At 46.9% G+C, this 21,414-nt stretch overlaps 1 protein-coding gene across 1 annotated transcript; it reads right to left on the bottom strand.

The window, feature by feature from the left end:
- Positions 1–145: 145 nt before the first annotated feature.
- LOC130358074 (uncharacterized) lies at positions 146–14,665 on the bottom strand. The gene is made up of 2 exons (XM_056560875.1): positions 14,044–14,665; positions 146–263 (listed from the first exon to the last, which is right to left on the bottom strand). Exons 1-2 carry the CDS (start codon positions 14,627–14,629, stop codon positions 199–201), a joined length of 651 nt encoding a protein of 216 aa, XP_056416850.1. The 5' UTR covers positions 14,630–14,665; the 3' UTR covers positions 146–198.
- Between the last annotated feature and the right edge of the window lie 6,749 nt (positions 14,666–21,414).

Genomic DNA, 21,414 nt, shown 5'->3' with positions numbered 1-21,414 from the left:
CCGGCACCCCTGTGGCGGTGGGTACCGGGGTAATAATTGAAGGTTACGCTAGCTGTGTTGGGGGCTAACACTAAGCATAGGCTTAGTAATGGATTCCGTCTATTAAACTAAGCCTTTCAAGTAATTAAAAAAAAAAAAAACACAACACGTTTCAAAAAATTTTATTCCAAAAAACACTCTCATTAACATTAAACAGGTTTAAAAAAGACGCTGGTCATTGAAGCAGTCCACCAAATCCGAAATAGTCCACAGGATACATGGATCTGAAATGAGGAGAAAAAAAGAAAAATAGGTTAATACATTTATTGTCACCCGTCCCGCGCCTGACTACAACTCCCAGCATGCCCTTACAGTAAGAGCATGCTGGGAGTTTGTAGGGGGGGGTGACAATCTCCCGCACCACATGACTACAACTCACAGCATGCCCTTACAGTAAGGATATGCTGGGAGTTGTAGTCATGTGGTGCGGGAGATTGTTACCCCCGCCCCCCCCCCCCCCCCACACACACACTACAACTCCCAGCATATCGTTATTGTAAGGACATGCTGGGAGTTGTATTTGTGCGGCAGAGGGCAGATGACAGGCTTGTCACCCGCCCCCCTACAACTCCCAGCATGCCCTTACAGTAAGGATATGCTGGGAGTTGTAGTGTGTGTGTGGGGGGGGGGGGCAGGGGTAACCATCTCCCGCACCACATGACTACAACTCCCAGCATATCCTTACTGTAAGGGCATGCTGGGAGTTGTAGGGGGGCAGGTGAAAAGCCTGTCACCTGCCACACAACTACAACTCCCAGCATGTCCTTACAGTAAGGGCATGCTGGGAGTTGTAGTCATGTGGTGTGGGAGATTGTCATCCCCCCCCCCCTACAACTCCCAGCATGCTCTTACTGTAAGGGCATGCTGGGAGTTGTAGTTGTGCGGCAGGGGGGCAGGTGACAAGCTTGTCACCCCCCCCCCCCCCCACAACTCTCCCAGCATGCCCTTCCTGTAAGGACATGCTGGGAGTTGTAGTCGTGCCAGCCAGGGAAGCGGGTGGTAATGCGCTCCGCTCCTTGGCTGCAGTGATCAGAGAATCACTGTAATTTCATATTTCCTGTCGTCACGTGACACGGGACCCAGCGGGAAATTTGAAATTACACCAAACTCCGCGGCGCTGTAGTAAGGAGCCCGGGCTGACATAACACTGCAGCCGCCCGGGACTCCCTCAGCCAGGCAGGGAGATGTGCAGAAGCCGTCCCTGCCATCTCTCGGTGTGTACCGCAGTGCTGAGGGATGACAGGGACGGCACCTACACATCTCCCTGACGGCTGTGGGAGTCCCGTGGGGGGCTGCTGAGTGAGGTTAGCACGGGCTCCTTACCACGGCGCCGCAGGATATCTGAGGAGCCCGGGAGGGTGCAGACTGATGCCAGCCCGGGCTCCTTTTAACATCTAGCGGAACCGCGCAGCTTTTAGTCCCTAATGTAATATCAAATTTCCCGTGATTGGCTGCTCGGTCCTGGCCAATTACGGGACCCAGCGGGAAATATGAAATTACATTAAGGGAAATAGAAACTCTGCTGCGCCGAGGTTTGTTAAAAGGAGCCCAGGCTGGAATCAGTCTTCAGCCGCCCGGGTTCCTCCGATTCTATCCCCGCTACCCTAATACAATGATGGGGATGGGGACACTGCTTTATATAACCCCCACCCCCCTTGTCTTCCACCCGCCCGCGCCGCACATTGTCCGCCCGCTACAATACTACAACTCCCAGCATGCCCTCACTGTATGGACATGCTGGGAGTTGTAGTCTTGCAACAGGTAGCAGACAGATGGGAGATGTGCAGCGCAGGCGGGTGGGAAACAAGGGGGGGTGTCATTATGTTAGGGTAGCGGGGTTAGAATCAGACATGGCTGGGCGGCTGCAGAGTGATGCCAGCCCGGGCTCCTTTGTACAGTTGCAATATATTTCCCGCTGGAGCTGTGATCACGGCTGCCAGCGGGAAATATAAAATTTGCTCTCAAAAGCCGTTTTGTGTGCCAGCTCCGAGCTGGCTTATATTTATGCAGTTTTTGAGGGCTTGCGACTTTTTATGCGACTTTCGCACTTGATAATTCCCTGACCACTGCAAAGTAAAAAATAAAATTTACTTTCGTACACTCTTTTGTAGCTTTTTGCTTACAGCCAAAAGTCGCACAAAAAATTGCTTAAGTGCTAATGCGACCTTTTGTGCGACTTTTGTAAGCAAAAAAAGAGCTCTAAATCCCTTGATAAATGTCCCCCATTGTATTTGTGAATCAATATATAATTTGGAATGTCCATTTTTCTTACAGGCAGAAAAATGCTAAATTTTCAAAATTTTGGGATTTTTGACCAAAAAAAGATGCAAGTAACGACAAAAATTACCACTATGTTAAAGTAGAATATGTCACGAAAAAACAATCTCAGAATCAGAATGAAAAGTAAAAGCCTTCCAGAGTTATTCATATATAAAGTGACAGTGGTCAGATTTGCAAAAAAGGGCCGTGTTGTTAAGGTGAAAATGAGCTGAATCCTTAAGGGGTTAAAAATCTTAATATAGCTATTAACTGTTACAGTTTAATAAAGGGAATAAGTGCCTCCTCCAATAAAAAATGAATTCCCCCTCTTTTCCCATTTTATAAAAAAATTATTTTTTTTTAAATAAAATAAATCAACATATTTGGTAGAATAGTCTGAATGACTAAAATATAACGTTAATGACTCCATACGGTGAACGACATAAAACATAAAAATAACAAAGTCCAATGCTGAATTGTGATCACATCCCGGAAAAAAAAAAAAAGGAATAAAAAGTCATCAAAAATCACATATACACAAATGTGGTACTGATGAAAACAACAAATCACAGATTAAGTGCCCATACAAGCATAACCATATGAATAAAACATGTCCAGGGGTTAACCCCTTGGGTACGGAGGGTTTTCCCGTTCTTGCACTTTCGTTTTTTCCTCTATATGATGGCTCCATATGATTTACTCCTCTAGCCGCAAATCACATTCTAACATACCTGGCCCCGAATACAGAAGTGACGAGCGGTACTTAGTCCCGCCCCCTATGGGCGTCAGAGAGAGGCGGGGACGGATGACGTCACGCTGGGGTGCCAGGATATGACGCCAGACGCCAAGGATCGCGGCAAGGCAGCGCATAGAAGCCGGTCGGACTTTTACTGGCTCCCCGCCATTGCGGGTTTGCGCACCTTCCGGGATCCTGTAATTGGCGGTTACATCAGCGGACTGTGAGTAACGAGTGGCGGCGATACCGCTATTTTTTTGCAGGTGCCGCGCAGCAACTCCTTACAGGGATATTTGTTGTATTCTTTCTTTAGGTACTGGGAGACGGACCACGGACTGTGAGTGAGAGCCCTATACATGAAAGGATATTATATTGTACCTGATCATATGGTCTGACTGGCTTTATGTATCTTCTTTATAGGTTATCTCCTTTGGATCCGCTGTAATTACACCCGCATAGTGGCACCTAGTATCGGGGTGCCACATGCAGATCAATTACACCAGCATAGTGGCACTTATTACAGGGGTGCTACATGCATTTATCTATGTTTATATATTGAGTGACGCCATTGTTATCTCCTTATCTCACACATTTTCCACATTGTTGAGACTTTCTATATATATGAAGTTCTCCTGATGACGCTCTAGACTAGGGCAGAAACGCGTAGAGAACGATATATATCTGAGAACGGTATATATTCATATAAATCCACCGGATTGGTGGCGCTCTGAATACTGGTAAATCCACCATACGGGTGGTAACCTAGAGTGGATCCTGTGTATCAGTTTTTAAGATGGTATTGGTCCACAATAACTTCAGTGGTGCATTTTAAAATTATTATATTAAAAGTTATATTTTAGTAGCACTCCCCTCACACTTTTTTCTAAAAAAGTTTTTTTTTTTGCATTTCTGATGCTGGGAGATGATATGACCCCTTGTAGGTCAGCTAAATCATTCTACATACAAAATTTTTGGAATCTGTTTATGTGATGGCTAGTTTGGTCACTGGATCACCAAATTTGGCAGATTGGCTCACGGAAGCAAAAGAAGTGTTTTCGGAGCGAATGTACTCACAGCCTAAATACACACCCTCTCTGAAAGTAGCCCTTAGGGACCTTGTCTCTTGTTATAAAGATTATGCAGTTTCATTCTGGGAAATCCAAACATTTGAAAACTACTTAAGACATAACATAGTTCCCCGAGGTCTGAGAATTCCGGTGTTACCGGCACCCAGACTTAGAACAACAACAGTATTAAAAAAGTGGGAAACTGAAGCTACAGCCACCTCGCTGAAATTCATTCAAATATTGTTGGAGGAAGAAAAAACTAGACTAACGGTAGCAGAAGCTAAATTGAATGAGCAACGAGATACTGTATTAAGATTTAAGGACGACCCAGAATTTAATAACAAAGAAACACATACCAAAAATATATTGGAACGTTTTCAGTATCAATTAAAAGAAAGGAAACACTTACAATTCATCAGGGACTTACAGGAATTCAGAGATAATAGAGCTTACACCGTATTGTCCAGAGTACCCACACCTCGGGAGACTGAGACTGAGATTTCCTCCTCGGATACCAAGCCTGGTGAAGGAGACAGAGCTCCAGCACGCGGTAAACGAGGAGGAGCACCCTACCGCGCGCGAGGTACGCGGGGTAACTCCCGTGGACGTGGGAACTATAAAAAGAAATCTAACCACTGTCACGATGCCGGCTGGCAGGTAGTGGACCCTCTGTGCCAGAGAGGGATTGGCGTGGACCGTGCTAGTGGACCGGTTCTAAGCCACTACTGGTTTTCACCAGAGCCCGCCGCAAAGCGGGATGGTCTTGCTGCGGCGGTAGTGACCAGGTCGTATCCACTAGCAACGGCTCACCTCTCTGGCTGCTGAAGATAGGCGCGGTACAAGGGAGTAGGCAGAAGCAAGGTCGGACGTAGCAGAAGGTCGGGGCAGGCAGCAAGGATCGTAGTCAGGGGCAACGGCAGAAGGTCTGGAAACACAGGCAAGGAACACACAAGGAACGCTTTCACTGGCACTAAGGCAACAAGATCCGGCAAGGGAGTGCAAGGGAAGTGAGGTAATATAGGGAAGTGCACAGGTGAAAACCCTAATTGGAACCACTGCGCCAATCAGCGGCGCAGTGGCCCTTTAAATCGCAGAGACCCGGCGCGCGCGCGCCCTAGGGAGCGGGGCCGCGCGCGCCGGGACAGAACAGACGGGGAGCGAGTCAGGTAGGGGAGCCGGGGTGCGCATCGCGAGCGGGCGCTACCCGCATCGCGAATCGCATCCCGGCTGGCAGCAGGATCGCAGCGCCCCGGGTCAGAGGACGTGACCGGAGCGCTGCAGCGGAGGGAGTGAAGCGAGCGCTCCGGGGAGGAGCGGGGACCCGGAGCGCTCGGCGTAACAGTACCCCCCCCCTTGGGTCTCCCCCTCTTCTTGGAGCCTGAGAACCTGAGGAGCAGACTTTTGTCAAGGATGTTGTCCTCAGGTTCCCAGGATCTCTCTTCAGGACCACAACCCTCCCAGTCTACTAAAAAAAAATTTTTCCCTCTGACCTTTTTGGCAGCCAAAATTTCCTTGACCGAGAAGACGTCCGAGGAGCCGGAAACAGGAGTGGGAGGAACAGATTTGGGAGAAAAACGGTTGAGGATGAGTGGTTTGAGAAGAGAGACGTGAAAGGCATTAGGGATACGAAGAGAAGGAGGAAGAAGAAGTTTATAAGAGACAGGATTAATTTGACACAAAATTTTGAAAGGACCAAGATAGCGTGGTCCCAACTTGTAGCTAGGGACACGGAAGCGGACATATTTAGCGGAGAGCCATACCTTGTCTCCAGGGGAAAAAACGGGGGGAGCTCTTCTTTTCTTATCCGCGAACCTCTTCATGCGTGAAGAAGCCTGTAAGAGAGAATTTTGGGTCTCTCTCCATATAATGGAAAGGTCACGAGAAATTTCATCCACAGCGGGCAGACCAGAGGGCAAGGGGGTAGGGAGGGGGGGAAGAGGGTGACGGCCGTACACCACGAAAAATGGGGATTTGGAGGAAGATTCAGAGACCCTGAAGTTATACGAAAATTCGGCCCATGGAAGGAGATCTGCCCAGTCATCCTGGCGGGAGGAAACAAAATGTCGCAAATAATCACCCAGGATCTGGTTAATTCTTTCTACTTGTCCATTGGACTGGGGATGATATGCAGAGGAAAAATTTAATTTAATCTTGAGTTGTTTACAGAGAGCCCTCCAGAATTTAGACACGAATTGGACCCCTCTATCCGAGACAATCTGCGTAGGCAACCCGTGAAGACGAAAAATGTGTACAAAAAATTGTTTAGCCAACTGAGGCGCAGAAGGAAGACCAGGAAGAGGGATGAAATGTGCCATTTTGGAGAATCGATCAACGACCACCCAAATAACGGTGTTGCCACGGGAAGGGGGTAAATCAGTAATAAAATCCATACCAATCAGAGACCAAGGCTGTTCGGGGACAGGCAGAGGATGAAGAAAACCAGCGGGCTTCTGGCGAGGAGTCTTATCCCGGGCACAGATAGTGCAGGCTCGCACAAAGTCCCCAACATCCGTCTCCAGAGTCGGCCACCAATAGAAGCGGGAGATGAGTTGCACAGATTTCTTGATGCCCGCATGACCTGCGAGATGGGAGGAGTGACCCCATTTGAGGATTCCGAGGCGTTGGCGTGGAGAAACAAAGGTCTTTCCTGGAGGAGTCTGCCTGATGGAGGCAGGAGAAGTGGAGATCAGGCAGTCAGGTGGAATGATGTGTTGCGGAGGGAGATCAACTTCTGAGGCATCCGAGGAACGAGAGAGAGCATCGGCCCTAATGTTCTTATCGGCAGGACGAAAGTGAATCTCAAAATTAAATCGGGCAAAGAACAGAGACCACCGGGCCTGGCGAGGATTCAGCCGTTGGGCCGACTGGAGGTAGGAGAGGTTCTTGTGGTCGGTGTAGATAATAACAGGAAATCTTGATCCCTCCAGCAGATGCCTCCATTCCTCAAGTGCTAATTTAATGGCTAGAAGCTCTCGATCCCCGATGGAGTAGTTCCTCTCCGCTGGAGAGAAGGTCCTAGAGAAAAAACCACAAGTGACAGCATGCCCGGAAGGATTTTTTTGTAGAAGAACAGCTCCAGCTCCTACTGAGGAGGCATCAACCTCCAATAGGAAGGGTTTGGAAGGGTCAGGTCTGGAGAGCACGGGAGCCGAAGAAAAGGCAGACTTGAGTCGTTTAAAGGAGTCTTCTGCTTGAGGAGGCCAGGACTTGGGATCAGCATTTTTCTTGGTTAAAGCCACGATAGGAGCCACAATGGTAGAAAAATGTGGAATAAATTGCCTGTAATAATTGGCGAACCCCAAAAAGCGTTGGATAGCACGGAGTCCGGAGGGGCGTGGCCAATTTAAGACGGCAGAGAGTTTGTCTGGATCCATCTGTAGTCCCTGGCCAGAGACCAAATATCCTAGAAAAGGAAGAGATTGGCATTCAAACAGACATTTCTCAATTTTGGCATAGAGTTGGTTGTCACGAAGTCTCTGAAGAACCATACGGACATGCTGGCGGTGTTCTTCTAGATTGGCAGAAAAAATTAGGATATCGTCCAGATATACCACAACACAGGAGTATAACAGATCACGAAAAATTTCATTGACAAAGTCTTGGAAGACGGCAGGGGCATTGCACAGTCCAAAGGGCATGACCAGATACTCAAAGTGTCCATCTCTGGTGTTAAATGCCGTTTTCCACTCGTCCCCCTCTCTGATGCGGATGAGGTTATAGGCGCCTCTTAAGTCCAATTTAGTGAAGATGTGGGCACCTTGGAGGCGATCAAAGAGTTCAGAGATGAGGGGTAAGGGGTAGCGGTTCTTAACCGTGATTTTATTAAGACCGCGGTAGTCAATGCAAGGACGTAGGGAGCCATCTTTTTTGGACACAAAGAAAAATCCGGCTCCGGCAGGAGAGGAGGATTTACGGATAAAGCCCTTTTTTAGATTCTCCTGGACGTATTCGGACATGGCAAGAGTCTCTGGGGCAGAGAGAGGATAAATTCTGCCCCGGGGTGGAGTAGTACCCGGGAGGAGGTCGATAGGGCAATCATAAGGCCTGTGAGGAGGTAGAGTCTCAGCTTGTTTTTTGCAGAAAACATCCGCGAAGTCCATATAGGCCTTAGGGAGACCGGTTACTGGAGGAACCACAGAGTTACGGCAAGGGTTACTGGGAACCGGTTTTAGACAGTTCTTGGAACAAGAGGACCCCCAACTCTTGATCTCCCCAGTGGACCAATCCAGGGTTGGGGAATGAAGTTGAAGCCAGGGAAGTCCAAGGAGAATCTCCGAGGTGCAATTGGGGAGGACCAAAAGTTCAATCCTCTCATGATGAGATCCGATGCTCATAAGAAGGGGCTCCGTGCGGAAACGTATGGTACAGTCCAATCTTTCATTATTTACACAATTGATGTAGAGGGGTCTGGCGAGACTGGTCACTGGGATGTTGAACCTGTTGACGAGAGAGGCCAAAATAAAATTTCCTGCAGATCCAGAGTCCAAGAAGGCCACTGTAGAGAAGGAGAAGGCAGAGGCAGACATCCGCACAGGCACAGTAAGACGTGGAGAAGCAGAGTAGACATCAAGGACTGTCTCACCTTTGTGCGGAGTCAGCGTACGTCTTTCCAGGCGGGGAGGACGGATAGGACAATCCCTCAGGAAGTGTTCGGTACTAGCACAGTACAGGCAGAGGTTCTCCATACGGCGTCGTGTCCTCTCTTGAGGTGTCAGGCGAGACCGGTCGACCTGCATAGCCTCCACGGCGGGAGGCACAGGAACAGATTGCAGGGGACCAGAGGAGAGAGGAGCCGAGGAGACGAAACGCCTCGTGCGAACAGAGTCCATATCTTGGCGGAGTTCCTGACGCCTTTCAGAAAAACGCATGTCAATGCGAGTGGCTAGGTGAATAAGTTCATGTAGATTAGCAGGAATTTCTCGTGCGGCCAGAACATCTTTAATGTTGCTGGATAGGCCTTTTTTGAAGGTCGCGCAGAGGGCCTCATTATTCCAGGACAATTCTGAAGCAAGTGTACGGAATTGTACGGCATACTCGCCAACGGAAGAATTACCCTGGACCAGGTTCAACAGGGCAGTCTCAGCAGAAGAGGCTCGGGCAGGTTCCTCAAAGACACTTCGGATTTCCGAGAAGAAGGAGTGTACAGAGGCAGTGACGGGGTCATTGCGGTCCCAGAGCGGTGTGGCCCATGACAGGGCTTTTCCGGACAGAAGACTGACTACGAAAGCCACCTTAGACCTTTCAGTGGGAAACAGGTCCGACATCATCTCCAGATGCAGGGAACATTGGGAAAGAAAGCCACGGCAAAACTTAGAGTCCCCATCAAATTTATCCGGCAAGGATAAGCGTATCCCAGGAGCGGCCACTCGCTGCGGAGGAGGTGCAGGAGCTGGCGGAGGAGATGACTGCTGAAGCTGTGGTAGCAACTGTTGTAGCATAACGGTCAGTTGAGACAGCTGTTGTGACTGCTGGGCGACCACCGTGGTGAGGTCAGCGACAACTGGCAGAGGAACTTCAGCGGGATCCATGGCCGGATCTACTGTCACGATGCCGGCTGGCAGGTAGTGGACCCTCTGTGCCAGAGAGGGATTGGCGTGGACCGTGCTAGTGGACCGGTTCTAAGCCACTACTGGTTTTCACCAGAGCCCGCCGCAAAGCGGGATGGTCTTGCTGCGGCGGTAGTGACCAGGTCGTATCCACTAGCAACGGCTCACCTCTCTGGCTGCTGAAGATAGGCGCGGTACAAGGGAGTAGGCAGAAGCAAGGTCGGACGTAGCAGAAGGTCGGGGCAGGCAGCAAGGATCGTAGTCAGGGGCAACGGCAGAAGGTCTGGAAACACAGGCAAGGAACACACAAGGAACGCTTTCACTGGCACTAAGGCAACAAGATCCGGCAAGGGAGTGCAAGGGAAGTGAGGTAATATAGGGAAGTGCACAGGTGAAAACCCTAATTGGAACCACTGCGCCAATCAGCGGCGCAGTGGCCCTTTAAATCGCAGAGACCCGGCGCGCGCGCCCTAGGGAGCGGGGCCGCGCGCGCCGGGACAGAACAGACGGGGAGCGAGTCAGGTAGGGGAGCCGGGGTGCGCATCGCGAGCGGGCGCTACCCGCATCGCGAATCGCATCCCGGCTGGCAGCAGGATCGCAGCGCCCCGGGTCAGAGGACGTGACCGGAGCGCTGCAGCGGAGGGAGTGAAGCGAGCGCTCCGGGGAGGAGCGGGGACCCGGAGCGCTCGGCGTAACAGCTTTACTAATTTTGGGGGGCTTTTTTTCCTTTTACTGCTTGTGAAAATAAAAAGTATGGGGCAACACCAGCATGTTAGTGTAAACATTTTTTTTTTTTACACTAACAGGCTGGTGTAACCCCCAACTTTTCCTTTTCATAAGGGGTAAAAGGAGAAAAAGCCCCCCAAAATTTGTAGTGCAATTTCTCCCAATTACGGAAATACCCCATATGTGGCCCTAAACTGTTTCCTTGAAATACGACAGGGATCTGAAGTGAGAGAGCGCCATGCGCATTTGAGGAATAAATTAGGAATTGCATAGGGGTGGACATAGGGGTATTCTATGCCAGTGATTCCCAAAAAGGGTGCCTCCAGCTGTTGCTTAACTCCTACCATGCGTGGACAGTCAGTGGCTGTCCGGAAATGCTGGGAGTTGTTGTTTTGCAACAGCTGGAGGCTCCGTTTTGGAAACACTGCCGTACAATACGATTTTCATTTTTATTGGGGGGGGGACAGTGTAAGGGGGTGTATATGTATTGTTTTTCTTTATTATGTGGTAGTGTAGTGTAGTGTTTTTAGGGTACATTCACACTGGCGTGTTACGGTGAGTTTCCCGCTAGGAGTTTCAGCTGCGGCGAAAAATTTGCCGCAGACCAAACTTGAAGCAGGAAACTTACTGCAAACCTGCCCGTGTGAATGTACCCTGTACGTTCACATGGGGGGACAAACCTCCAGCTGTTTCAAAACCACAACTCCCAGCATGCACTGACAGTGCATGCTGGGAGTTGTACTTTTGCAACAGCTGGAGGCACACTGGTTGGAAAACCTTCAGTTAGGCTATGTTACCTAACAGTATTTTCCAACCAGTGTGCCTCCAGCTGTTGCAAAACTACAACTCCCAGCATGTACTGACATACCGTGCATGCTGGGAGTTGTACTTTTGCAACAGCTGGAGGCACACTGGTTAAAAACCTTCAGTTAGGCTATGTTACCTAACAGTATTTTCCAACCAGTGTGCCTACAGCTGTTGCAAAACTACAACTCCCAGCATGTACTGACATACCATGCATGCTGGGAGTTGTAGTTTTGCAACAGCTGGAGGCACACTGGTTGGAAAACCTTCAGTTAGGTTCTGTTAAACAGTATTTTCCAACCAGTGTTCCTCCAGCTGTTGCAAAACTACAACTCCCAGCATGTACTAATCGCCGAAGGGCATGCTGGGAGATGTAGTTATGCACCAGCTGGAGGTTACGCAACTACAATTCCCAACATGGTGAGACAGCTGTTTGCTGTTTGAGCATGCTGGGATTTGCAGTTTTGCAACATCTGGAGGGCTACAGTTTATAGACCACTGCACAGTGATTTCCAAACTGTGACCCTCCAGATGTTGCAAAACTACAAATCCCAGCATGCCCAGACAGCAAAGAGCTGTTTGAGCATGCTAGGAGTTGTAGTTTTGCAAGATCTGGAGGGATACAGTTTAGAGACCACTATATAGTGGTCTCAAACTGCAGCCCTCCAGCTGTTGCAAAACTACATATTCCAGCATGCCCAAACAGCAAACAGCTGTCTGGGCATGCTGGGAGTTGTAGTTTTGCAACATCTGGAGGGCTAGAGTCTCAGACTGTAGCCATCCAGATGTTGCTAGGCAACTTATCGGCTTCTGTAGGATCCAGGGAGCCGTCTTATTCTGCCGCCCACCGCCCGCGCCGATCTCCGTCGCCGCCCGCCGATCACCATCGCCCGCAGCCTCCAGAGGGGTAAGTGAACCTTCGGCGTTTGGTCCCGTTGTTTCCCCATCCTGCCCCGCCTATTGTGGGTGGGCAGGACGAAGAAAACGAAAGTAAATCCCTCCACCCCGATCTGCTATTGGTGGTCACGTCTAGACCACCAATAGCAGGGATAGGAGGGGTGGCACCCCTGCCACCTCACTCCTATCCCTTCTTAGACAACCGCGATCCCCCTTCTATTTCGGGTCACCATAGACCTGTGATGACCCGGAATCGGCGCAAATCGCAAGTGTGAATTCACTTGAGATTTGCGCTGATCGCCGACATGGGGGGGTCTAATGACCCCCCAAGGGCATTTGCACGGGGTGCCTGCTGATAAATATCAGCAGTCACCCCGGTCCGGTCCACACCCGGCCCGCGGCGGGGACCGAAATTCCCACGGGCGTATGGATACGCCCTTCGTCCTTAAGTACCAGGATGCAAGGGCGTATGCATACGCCCTTTGTCCCCAACAGGTTAAAAATCAAAAGATAGCTATTAACTGTTACAGTTTAATAATGGGAATAATTACCTCCTCCAATAAAAAAAATTAATTCCCCCTCTTTTCCCATTTTACAAATACAAATTTGTAAAAAAAAAAAAATAAATCAACATATTTGGTATAGCAATGTCGAGAATAGTCCAAATGATAAAATATAACATTAATGATTCCATACAGTGAACGGCATAAAACGTAAAAATAACAAAGTCCAATGCTGATTTGTGATCACATCCCGGAAAAAAAATAAAAAAGTTAATAAAAAAAAAAGGCATCAAAAATCACATATACGCAAATGTGGTACCGATAAAAACAGCAAGTCACAGATTAAGTGCCAGTACAAGCATAACCATATGAATAAAACATGTCCATGGGTTAAATGTGAGTGCAGGTGCAGTGACAATGAAAAAAAAATATTTTTTTTTAACCCTTTCAGGACCACAGGTTTTCATTTTTGCGCTAGTTTTTTCCTCCTCACCTTCCTAAAATCATAACACAGACTCCTATAAGGGCTGTTTTTTTTTGCACCACACATTGTACTTTGTAATTACATCAATAATTTCACCACAAAATCTACGGCAAAGCTAGAAAAAAAATATTTGTTGGGCAAAATTGAAAAAAACAAACGCCATTTTGAAATTTTTTTTAGGGGCTTACGGTTGTACACAGTGCAGTTTTCGGTAAAAATTACACCTTATATTTTTTCTGTAGATCCATACAATTAAATTGATACCCAGCTTATTAAGGTTTGATTTTGTTTTACTTATTATAACTTTTTTTTTCTTCTCCTTTTTATTTGCTCAAAAAAATGCATACAAAATTGTGTTACAAAAAAAAAAAAACGCACTGATAAATTTTATGCCTATACGAGCCCATCTCCTCCTCACTCTTCCCTTCATTCAACAATAGGATTATAATGGATTCCCTCATAGAAAGTGGCAACCCTAATCCCTTCCCACTAGAGGACAAAACTCAGGCTAATGCTGGTAACAGGCAGCTACTGTATCTTCTGTATACCTCAAAAGGGAGGCCATCACTCCCAGGGGTGGTATTACCCCGTGTTTTTTTAAGAGCATGTTCTAATTCCCCCACACTTACTGAATTCTCCATTTCCTCCCTAACTTCACTCGGGATTTGAGGGAGCCCTATTACTTGTAGGTACTTTTTTATTTCTTTACTTTCTTTCTCTATTTCTGATGTATATAATTCCTTGTAATATTCTCCAAATTTTCTAAGAACCTCTTTCCTTCCCACACATTCCTTACCTTCCCTCCCTATAATTCTCTGAGGCCCTGGAGAGGCTCTCTGCTACCTCACCAGTGACATCAGAAACTTATTTGAGGTACCCGCCTCTACCAGTCTCTGGTGTCCCTGGAAAAGGGACTTGCTCTTACTTTTACTTAACAGATAGCCGTCCAGGGCATCCTGGCACTCCTGCCACTTACTTTTACCTTCCTCCGTGGGGTTCCGTACTTGTTGTTCTTCTGTCTTCAAACAATTCTTCCTCAGCTCTTCCTCCCTACTCCTAAACTCCCGCTTCTTTCTTTTAATTGCTCTTATTAACTCTCCCCTGAGGAACGCCTTCCCCGCTTCCCATACCATCTGGTCACTCGCTGTCCCCCAGTTGTTCCTAAAGTACTCTACAAGACTCTTTAATATCCCTCCATTATCTATAAGTGTAAACCAGTGTGCGTTAATTTTTAACAAACCCTCCAAGGGCAACCCTCCCGTAATAATATTTATCTCTATCGCTGCGTGGTCAGACAGGCAGCGAGTGAGATAAGGAATCTGGCTTATTTTATCCCAGCTTTGGGGATTACCAATACATGTATCTATTCTGGACAGAGTTCGGCTGGTTTTATTCCAGCAAGAATACTTTCTAGCTTCCGGATTTTGCATCCTCCAAATATCCTTCCATCCGAACTCTGTGCAGATTTTAGCCAATGGGGACACCCCCGTACTTCTAACTGCTCCCTGCATACGAAGTCTATCCATTTCCTCTGAGCTTACACAGTTTATATCTCCCTGCAGGAACATAGGACAGTCCTTCCCTACACAAAAATCAAAAAGCTTAATCAAAATATCTGAGGAGAAAGGAGGAGGGACATAAACAAATGCTAGAACACAAATCAAACCATCCATATTGCCATGTAAAAAGATGAATCACCCATACTCATCCACCCTCTTCCCAAACAGCTCCCATTTTATACGCCTATGAAAGAGAACCGAAACTCCCCTTGAGTGAGAAGAGAAAAAGGAGTGGTAGCTATTACCCCACCAATTTCTTCCCAGGAGGTGCACCGTGTCCCCCGTAAGGTGTGTCTCGAGCAAGCCCACCACACACGGGAGGTGGTTTCTTACTACCCTCATTACTGCCATCCTCTTAACATTGTCCCCTAATCCCCTAACGTTCCATGCGAGAATCTTAATTTTGTTTACCTTATTCTGCAACACAACAGAGGGGATGGGAAAGAGCAACGCCTAGGCATCCTAACCATTGGGAAAGAATAAAGAAAGCAGAGGAGAAATAAAAAAATAAATAAAAAAGAAAAGGAAACCATCACAACCCCCTCTGGGCATGCCCACCCCCTTTTTTTCATGTCTTCTCTTATTAGATTTATATCTACCCCAATTACACCAATCTGACCAGAGAGATCATCTATGGAGTTGTTACACTTGTAACTTTTTGCACCAAAATTAGTAGGTTTAAAATTGTCCTCTTCTGGCCTCTATAACTTTTTTATTTTTCCATATACAGGGATGAATACAGCAAAAAACTTAGCCCTCATACAGTTTAAAACATACTTATATTGTTTAAAAAGTTTGATATATATTTATATTTTTGAAGCAGTACAAAAATAGTAAAGTGCTTACCCAAGCATTGACCCGCAGTATAAAAAGAACATGTCAGTGTTATCATACAGTTCATTGTGTAAAAACAAAAACTATCAAAAGTTGCAAAATTGCGGTTTTCTTCTCAATTTCCTGTCGCAAATAATATATATATTTTTTTATAGTACCATATATTCTATGTTAAAATGAAAGGCTTCATTACAAAGTACAGTTGGTTGCAAAAGAAATAAACCCTCATATTGGTCTTTAGGTTGAACATTTTAAGATTTATGGCTCTTAGAAGGGGAGGAGGAAAAAATGTTAAGGTAAAAATGAAAATTTCCTGTGTCCTCAAGACCAAAAAGGGCTGTGACCCGGAAGGGGTTAAAGCTGTAATCTTCAAATCCTTTGTAAACCCCCAGTATAACTGTACATAGTGTAAGTAAAGTACAGTACAGCCATTACAATGGATACACATACACGTGATGTCATCTGCTGTGACATCACACATCAAAGAGACTTTCTCCAGGGTAGAATCCAATCCCTAACACTTATTTCCTCGGTTCGGCGGGTGAACACGTTCTCCTACTAGACCTGCGCTTATTTTGCAAATTGAAGAGAATTTTGTCTATTTAGGCAAAAGGATCCTGTAAGGACGGTGACCATGAAGCTAAGAGGTAGGAATAATGAAACCTTCCAAAATTTCAGTTTATAAATGGATTTAACATGAATGTATTAGTGTAAAGTTAATATAGTAGAGTGCAGTAAAGTTACTGATGTTCTCTTGTACAGTCTATCCTGGGTGGCTTTGATGGGGTACTCTGCTGCCCCCGGGGTCGTGATGTCAGGGCCACGCCCCCTCAATGTAAGTCTATGGGAGGGGGTGTGGTGGCTGCATTGAGGGGGTGTGGCGTGATGTCACGAGGGGCGTGGCCGTGACATTATGACCCTGTCACCCAGTGTTGTGAACGAATGCTGGGTGCTGCACAGAGATTGCTGAGGTACCAGCTGCGAGACCCCTGCGATCAGACATCTTATCCCCTATCCTTTGTATAGGGGATAAGATGTCTAGGGGCGGAGTACTCCTTTAAGTCTCTTACAGCAATTAGGAAAAGGTTTACTCCTGTGAGATAAATGATTTTAGTTTGTGAATCAATGTTTTAAGTATTTTGCCTTCTAAAACAAAACATGGGAAACTACTCTGAAATAATAATATTTGATTAATAATATATAAATAATAATTTTTTATACATATATATTATATGTGTGAATATATCAATTTACATATATATACATAAATAAATGAATGAATATAGGTCTAATATATTGTATCCTGTCGCTATTTTGCAGATATCCCAGTTCTATCGGTGCCTGTCGTGTGTCTCATACATTACGTGACGAGTTTCCTTTGGCGGTATACTAACCTATATCATTATAAGGTCACTCCACCATATTATGAGATCCATAAAATACCTGGGAAGAAGATTAAGCACCGTGGTCAGCGAGCAGATGTGGCTATTGACATGGCTTTAGGTGACAATTCAGACCCACATGAATCCAGGCACAGCGATCATGTGACAGTCACCATGGCGGATAACCAGATGGATTTACCAACAACCTCTGAAGATGCCTCGGAGCCCAAAGTGTCTTGGCTGCAGCGGACTTGGCAATATGCTAAAAGCAAACTGAAGTGGTCCAATTATGTATCCAATGTGTGGGTTGGAGCATGGGCCATGGCCAAATGGACAGTAACCGGCATGATGACCACATTCAAGATGCCATTTTACTTCCTACATACAAAGCTAAGAAGTATTACAGCAAAGGCCATTGACGATCAATGTGAACCAGTTTAACAAGATGCTGATTGGGTCACACAAGGTCTGCATATGGTTGGGGGTGGGGGTGGGGAGGAGCCCGAAATGCAGCCACCTCCACGTGGTGGGCTCTGGGTCACTTGATACATTAACAAGTGAGCGAGGAGCTGCATAATTCAAGGCACATTTCCCATATTGGACATACAGCTTGTAATGGAGACAGAAGATATTGTCCACCTAGAAACATAAGTGGGAAACAAGCCCCCCTATTGGATGATTAAGGAATCAGAGATCTGTAGAAGGGGAGAGTTGGATTCCCAGGAATGAAGGATGACAATATATCTCTAGCATAATATCTCTGGATAAGTGGATATGGTAGAAACAGTATAATTATTATTATTACTATTACTATTATTAACCCCTTAACCCCTTAAGGACCCAGGGCATATGGATACGCCCTGGGTTTTTGATCGTTAAGGACTCAGGGCGTATCCATACGCTCCTGTGAATTCCGGTCCCCACCACACGCCGGGCGGGGACCGGGATCCCAGCTGAAATCAGTCAGCAGGCATCCCATGCAACATGTCAGCGATCGCTGCAAATCGCCGGTGTATTTACACTGGCGATTTGCGCCGATTCCGGGTCATACGGGTCTATGGTGACCAGTATATAAAGGGGATCGCGGTTGTCAAAGAAACCCACGATCCCTCTGAAGGGATTGGAGTGAGGTGGCAGGGGTGCCACCCCTCCTATCCCTGCTAATGGTCATCAAGAAGCGACAACCAATTGCAGATCGGGGGCAGGGGGGTTAACTTTCAGTTTCCCCTTTCTACCCACCCACAGTAGGCTGGGCAGAACGGGGAAACCGACAGGATCCGGCATCGAAGCCCAATTACTAACCGGCGGCGGCAGCAGGCGGCAATCGATGGGGGTGATCGGCGGCAGAAGAGGAGGACGGCGATGCGGCTCCCTGGATCCTACGAAAGCCGGTGAGTTGCCTAGCAACATCTGGAGGTCTACAGTCTGAGACCAATATACAGTGGTCTCTAAACTGTAGCCCTCCAGATGTTGCAAAACTACAACTCCTAGAATGCCCACAAAGCAGTTTGCAGTCTGGGCATGCTGGGATTTGTAGTTTTGCAACATCTGGAGGCCCACAGTTTGGAGATCAATGCACAGTGATCTCCAACCTGTGACCCTCCAGCTTTTGCAAAACTACAAATCCCAGAATGCCCAAATAGCAAACAGCTGTCTTGGAATGCTGGCAGTTGTAGTTGCGTACCTCCAGCTGTTGCATAACTACATCTCCCAGCATGACCTTCGGCGATCAGTACATGCTGGGAATTGTAGTTTTGCAACAGCTGGAGGCACACTGGTTAGAAAGTGCTGAGTTAGGTAACAGAACTTAACTGAAGGTTTTCCAACCAGTGTGCCTCCAGCTATTGCAAAAGTACAACTCCCAGCATGCACGGTCCATTAGTGCATGCTGGGAGTTGTAGTTATGAAACAGCTGGAGGTTTGCCCTCCCATGTGAACATACAGGGAAAATTCACACGGGCGAGTTTACAGTGGGGTTTATGTTTCAAGTTTGAGCTGCGGCAAATTTTTCGCCACAGCGCAAACTCCTAGCGGGAAACTCGCTGTAATCCGCCAGTGCGAATGTCCCCTAAAAATACTACACTAACACATAATAAAGGGTAAAACACTATATATACACCCCCTTACACTGTTCCCCCCCAATAAAAATGAAAAACGTATCGTACGGCAGTGTTTCCAAAATGGAGCCTCCAGCTGTTGCAAAACAACAACTCCCAGCATTTCCAGAGAGCCACTGACTGTCCAGGCATGCTGGGAGTTTAGCAACAGCTGGAGGCACCCTGTTTGGGAATCACTGGGATAGAATACCCCTATGTCCACCCCTATGCAATCCCTAATTTAGTCCTCAAATGCGCATGGCGCTCTCTCACTTCAGAGTCCTGTCATATTTCAAGGAAACAGTTTAGGGCCACACATGGGGTATTTCCATAATTGGGGGAAATTGTACTACATATTTTGGGGGGCTTTTTCTCCTTTTATCCCTTATGAAAGGAAAAGTATGGGGCTACACCAGCCTGTGTAAAAAAATAAAAATGTTTACACTAACATGCTGGTGTTGCCCCATACTTTTTATTTTCACAAGCAGTAAAAGGGAAAAAATACCCCTAAAATTTGTAACGCAATTTCTCCTGAGCACGGAAATACCCCATAGGTGGGCGTAAAATGCTCTGCGGACGCACCACAACGCTCAGGAGGGAGAGTGCACTATGTACATTTAAGGTCTAAATTGTTGATTTGCACAAGGGTGGCTGATCTTACAGCGGTTCTGACATAAACGCAAAAAAAGAAATACCCACATATGACCCCATTTTGGAAACTACACTCCTCAAGGAATGTAACAAGTGGTATAGTGAGCCTTAACACCCCACAGGTGTTTGAAGAATTTTTCATTAAAGTTGGATAGGAAAATAAAAAAACAGAAAATAGGAAAAAAGCCCCCCAAAATTTGTAACCCCATTTCTTTTGAGTAAGAACATACCCCATATGTGGATGGAAAGTGCTCTGCGGGCGAACTACAATGCTCAGAAGAGAGGAGCACCATTGGGCTTTTGAAGGTAAATTTTGTCCGGAATTGAAGGCTACGTGTGTTTACAAAGCCCCCATAGTGCCAGAACAATGGACCCCGCCCCACACATGTGACCCCATTTGGGAAACTACACCCCTCACATAATGTAATAAGGGGTACAGTGAGCATTTACACCCCACATGTGTCTGACAGATTTTTGGAACAGTGGTCCGTGAAAATGAAAAATGTAATTTTTAATTTGCACAGCCCACTGTTCCAAAGACCTGTCAAACATCAGTGGGGTGTAAATACTCACTGCACTCCTTATAAAATTCTGTGAGGGATGTAGTTTCCAAAATGGGGTCACATGTGTGGGGTCCATTGTTCTGGCACCACGGGGGCTTTGTAAATGCACATGGCCCCTGACTACCACTCCAAACAAATTATCTCTCCAAAAGCTCAATGGCGCTCCTTCTCTTCTGAGCATTGTAGTTCACCAGCAGAGCACTTGACATCCACACATGGGGTATTTCCACACTCAGAAGAAAGGGGGTTACAAATTTTGGGGGTCATTTTCTCCTATTACCCCTTGTAAAAATGTAAAATTTGGGGGAAAAACAGCATTTTAGTGTAAACATTTTTTTTTCACTTACACATCAGACTTTTTTTTTCCAAACAAGTTTTTATTTTATTTTAAAGTCATTAACGCACAATACAAAGAGATAAGGAACAAAGGTAGGCGAGGGGGTCGCTGTCGCAGCAGCGCCTTCTCCATCATAGTATAGATAACAGTACAGATCTGGCATCAAAACATTGACCTGCACTTATTAACATCTGAGTTGTAACATAAGGAGGAGGGAGTGGGGATAGGGAGGTGTGGAGTAGGGTGGGGGGGGAGGGGTGTGGGGAGAAGGTGTGGGTAGGGGTGGGGGGGAGGCATGTGACAGGGAGTGACAGTCATAATGCTGTAAGACCACGTAACGTATAATACATTTCCCTTGCATTGAAATCATACAAAAAAAGGGTAGAGGAAAACTTCTTTGTAGTTCTCCTCCATCCATCAGTTTAGTGAGTATGCTTGCCATGGTCCCCAGACAATGCGGTGTGCATCTAACGTTCTAATAGCTCTACTGGACATCTCTTCAAATACATGGATCTGTTGGACTTTCGTCAGCCACTCCGCAATTGAAGGGGGGAAGGACTGCAGCCATGTAAGGGGAATCAGTTGTTTGGCTGCCATGATCAAATGTGTGATCAATGAGGACTTGTCTGGGGAATACGTAACGGTTGGGCATCCCAAAAGCGCAGACGCCGGCGATAGTGAGATTTTCTTGCCAATGATTTTGGAGCATGTGTCCTCCACCTCCCTCCAATGTGGGGCAATAAGCGGACACGTCCACCAGATGTGGAAATGGGTACCGGTGTGAAGCTTACATCTCCAGCAGAGAGCGGAGTCTGTTAACTTGTGAAATCAGGCGTCCTGTACCATCTCGAGGTTAGTCTGTATTGTGATTCCTGAAGTCGGACACATCTCGAGAATCCCCTACTGGGAGTCAGTATGAACTTCTGCTCTT

This window comes from Hyla sarda, chromosome 2 (genome assembly GCF_029499605.1).
Source record: "Hyla sarda isolate aHylSar1 chromosome 2, aHylSar1.hap1, whole genome shotgun sequence".
NCBI lineage: Eukaryota > Metazoa > Chordata > Amphibia > Anura > Hylidae > Hyla > Hyla sarda.
Note: the sequence above shows the minus strand (reverse complement) of the source record. Positions and strands in the feature narration are given on the sequence as shown.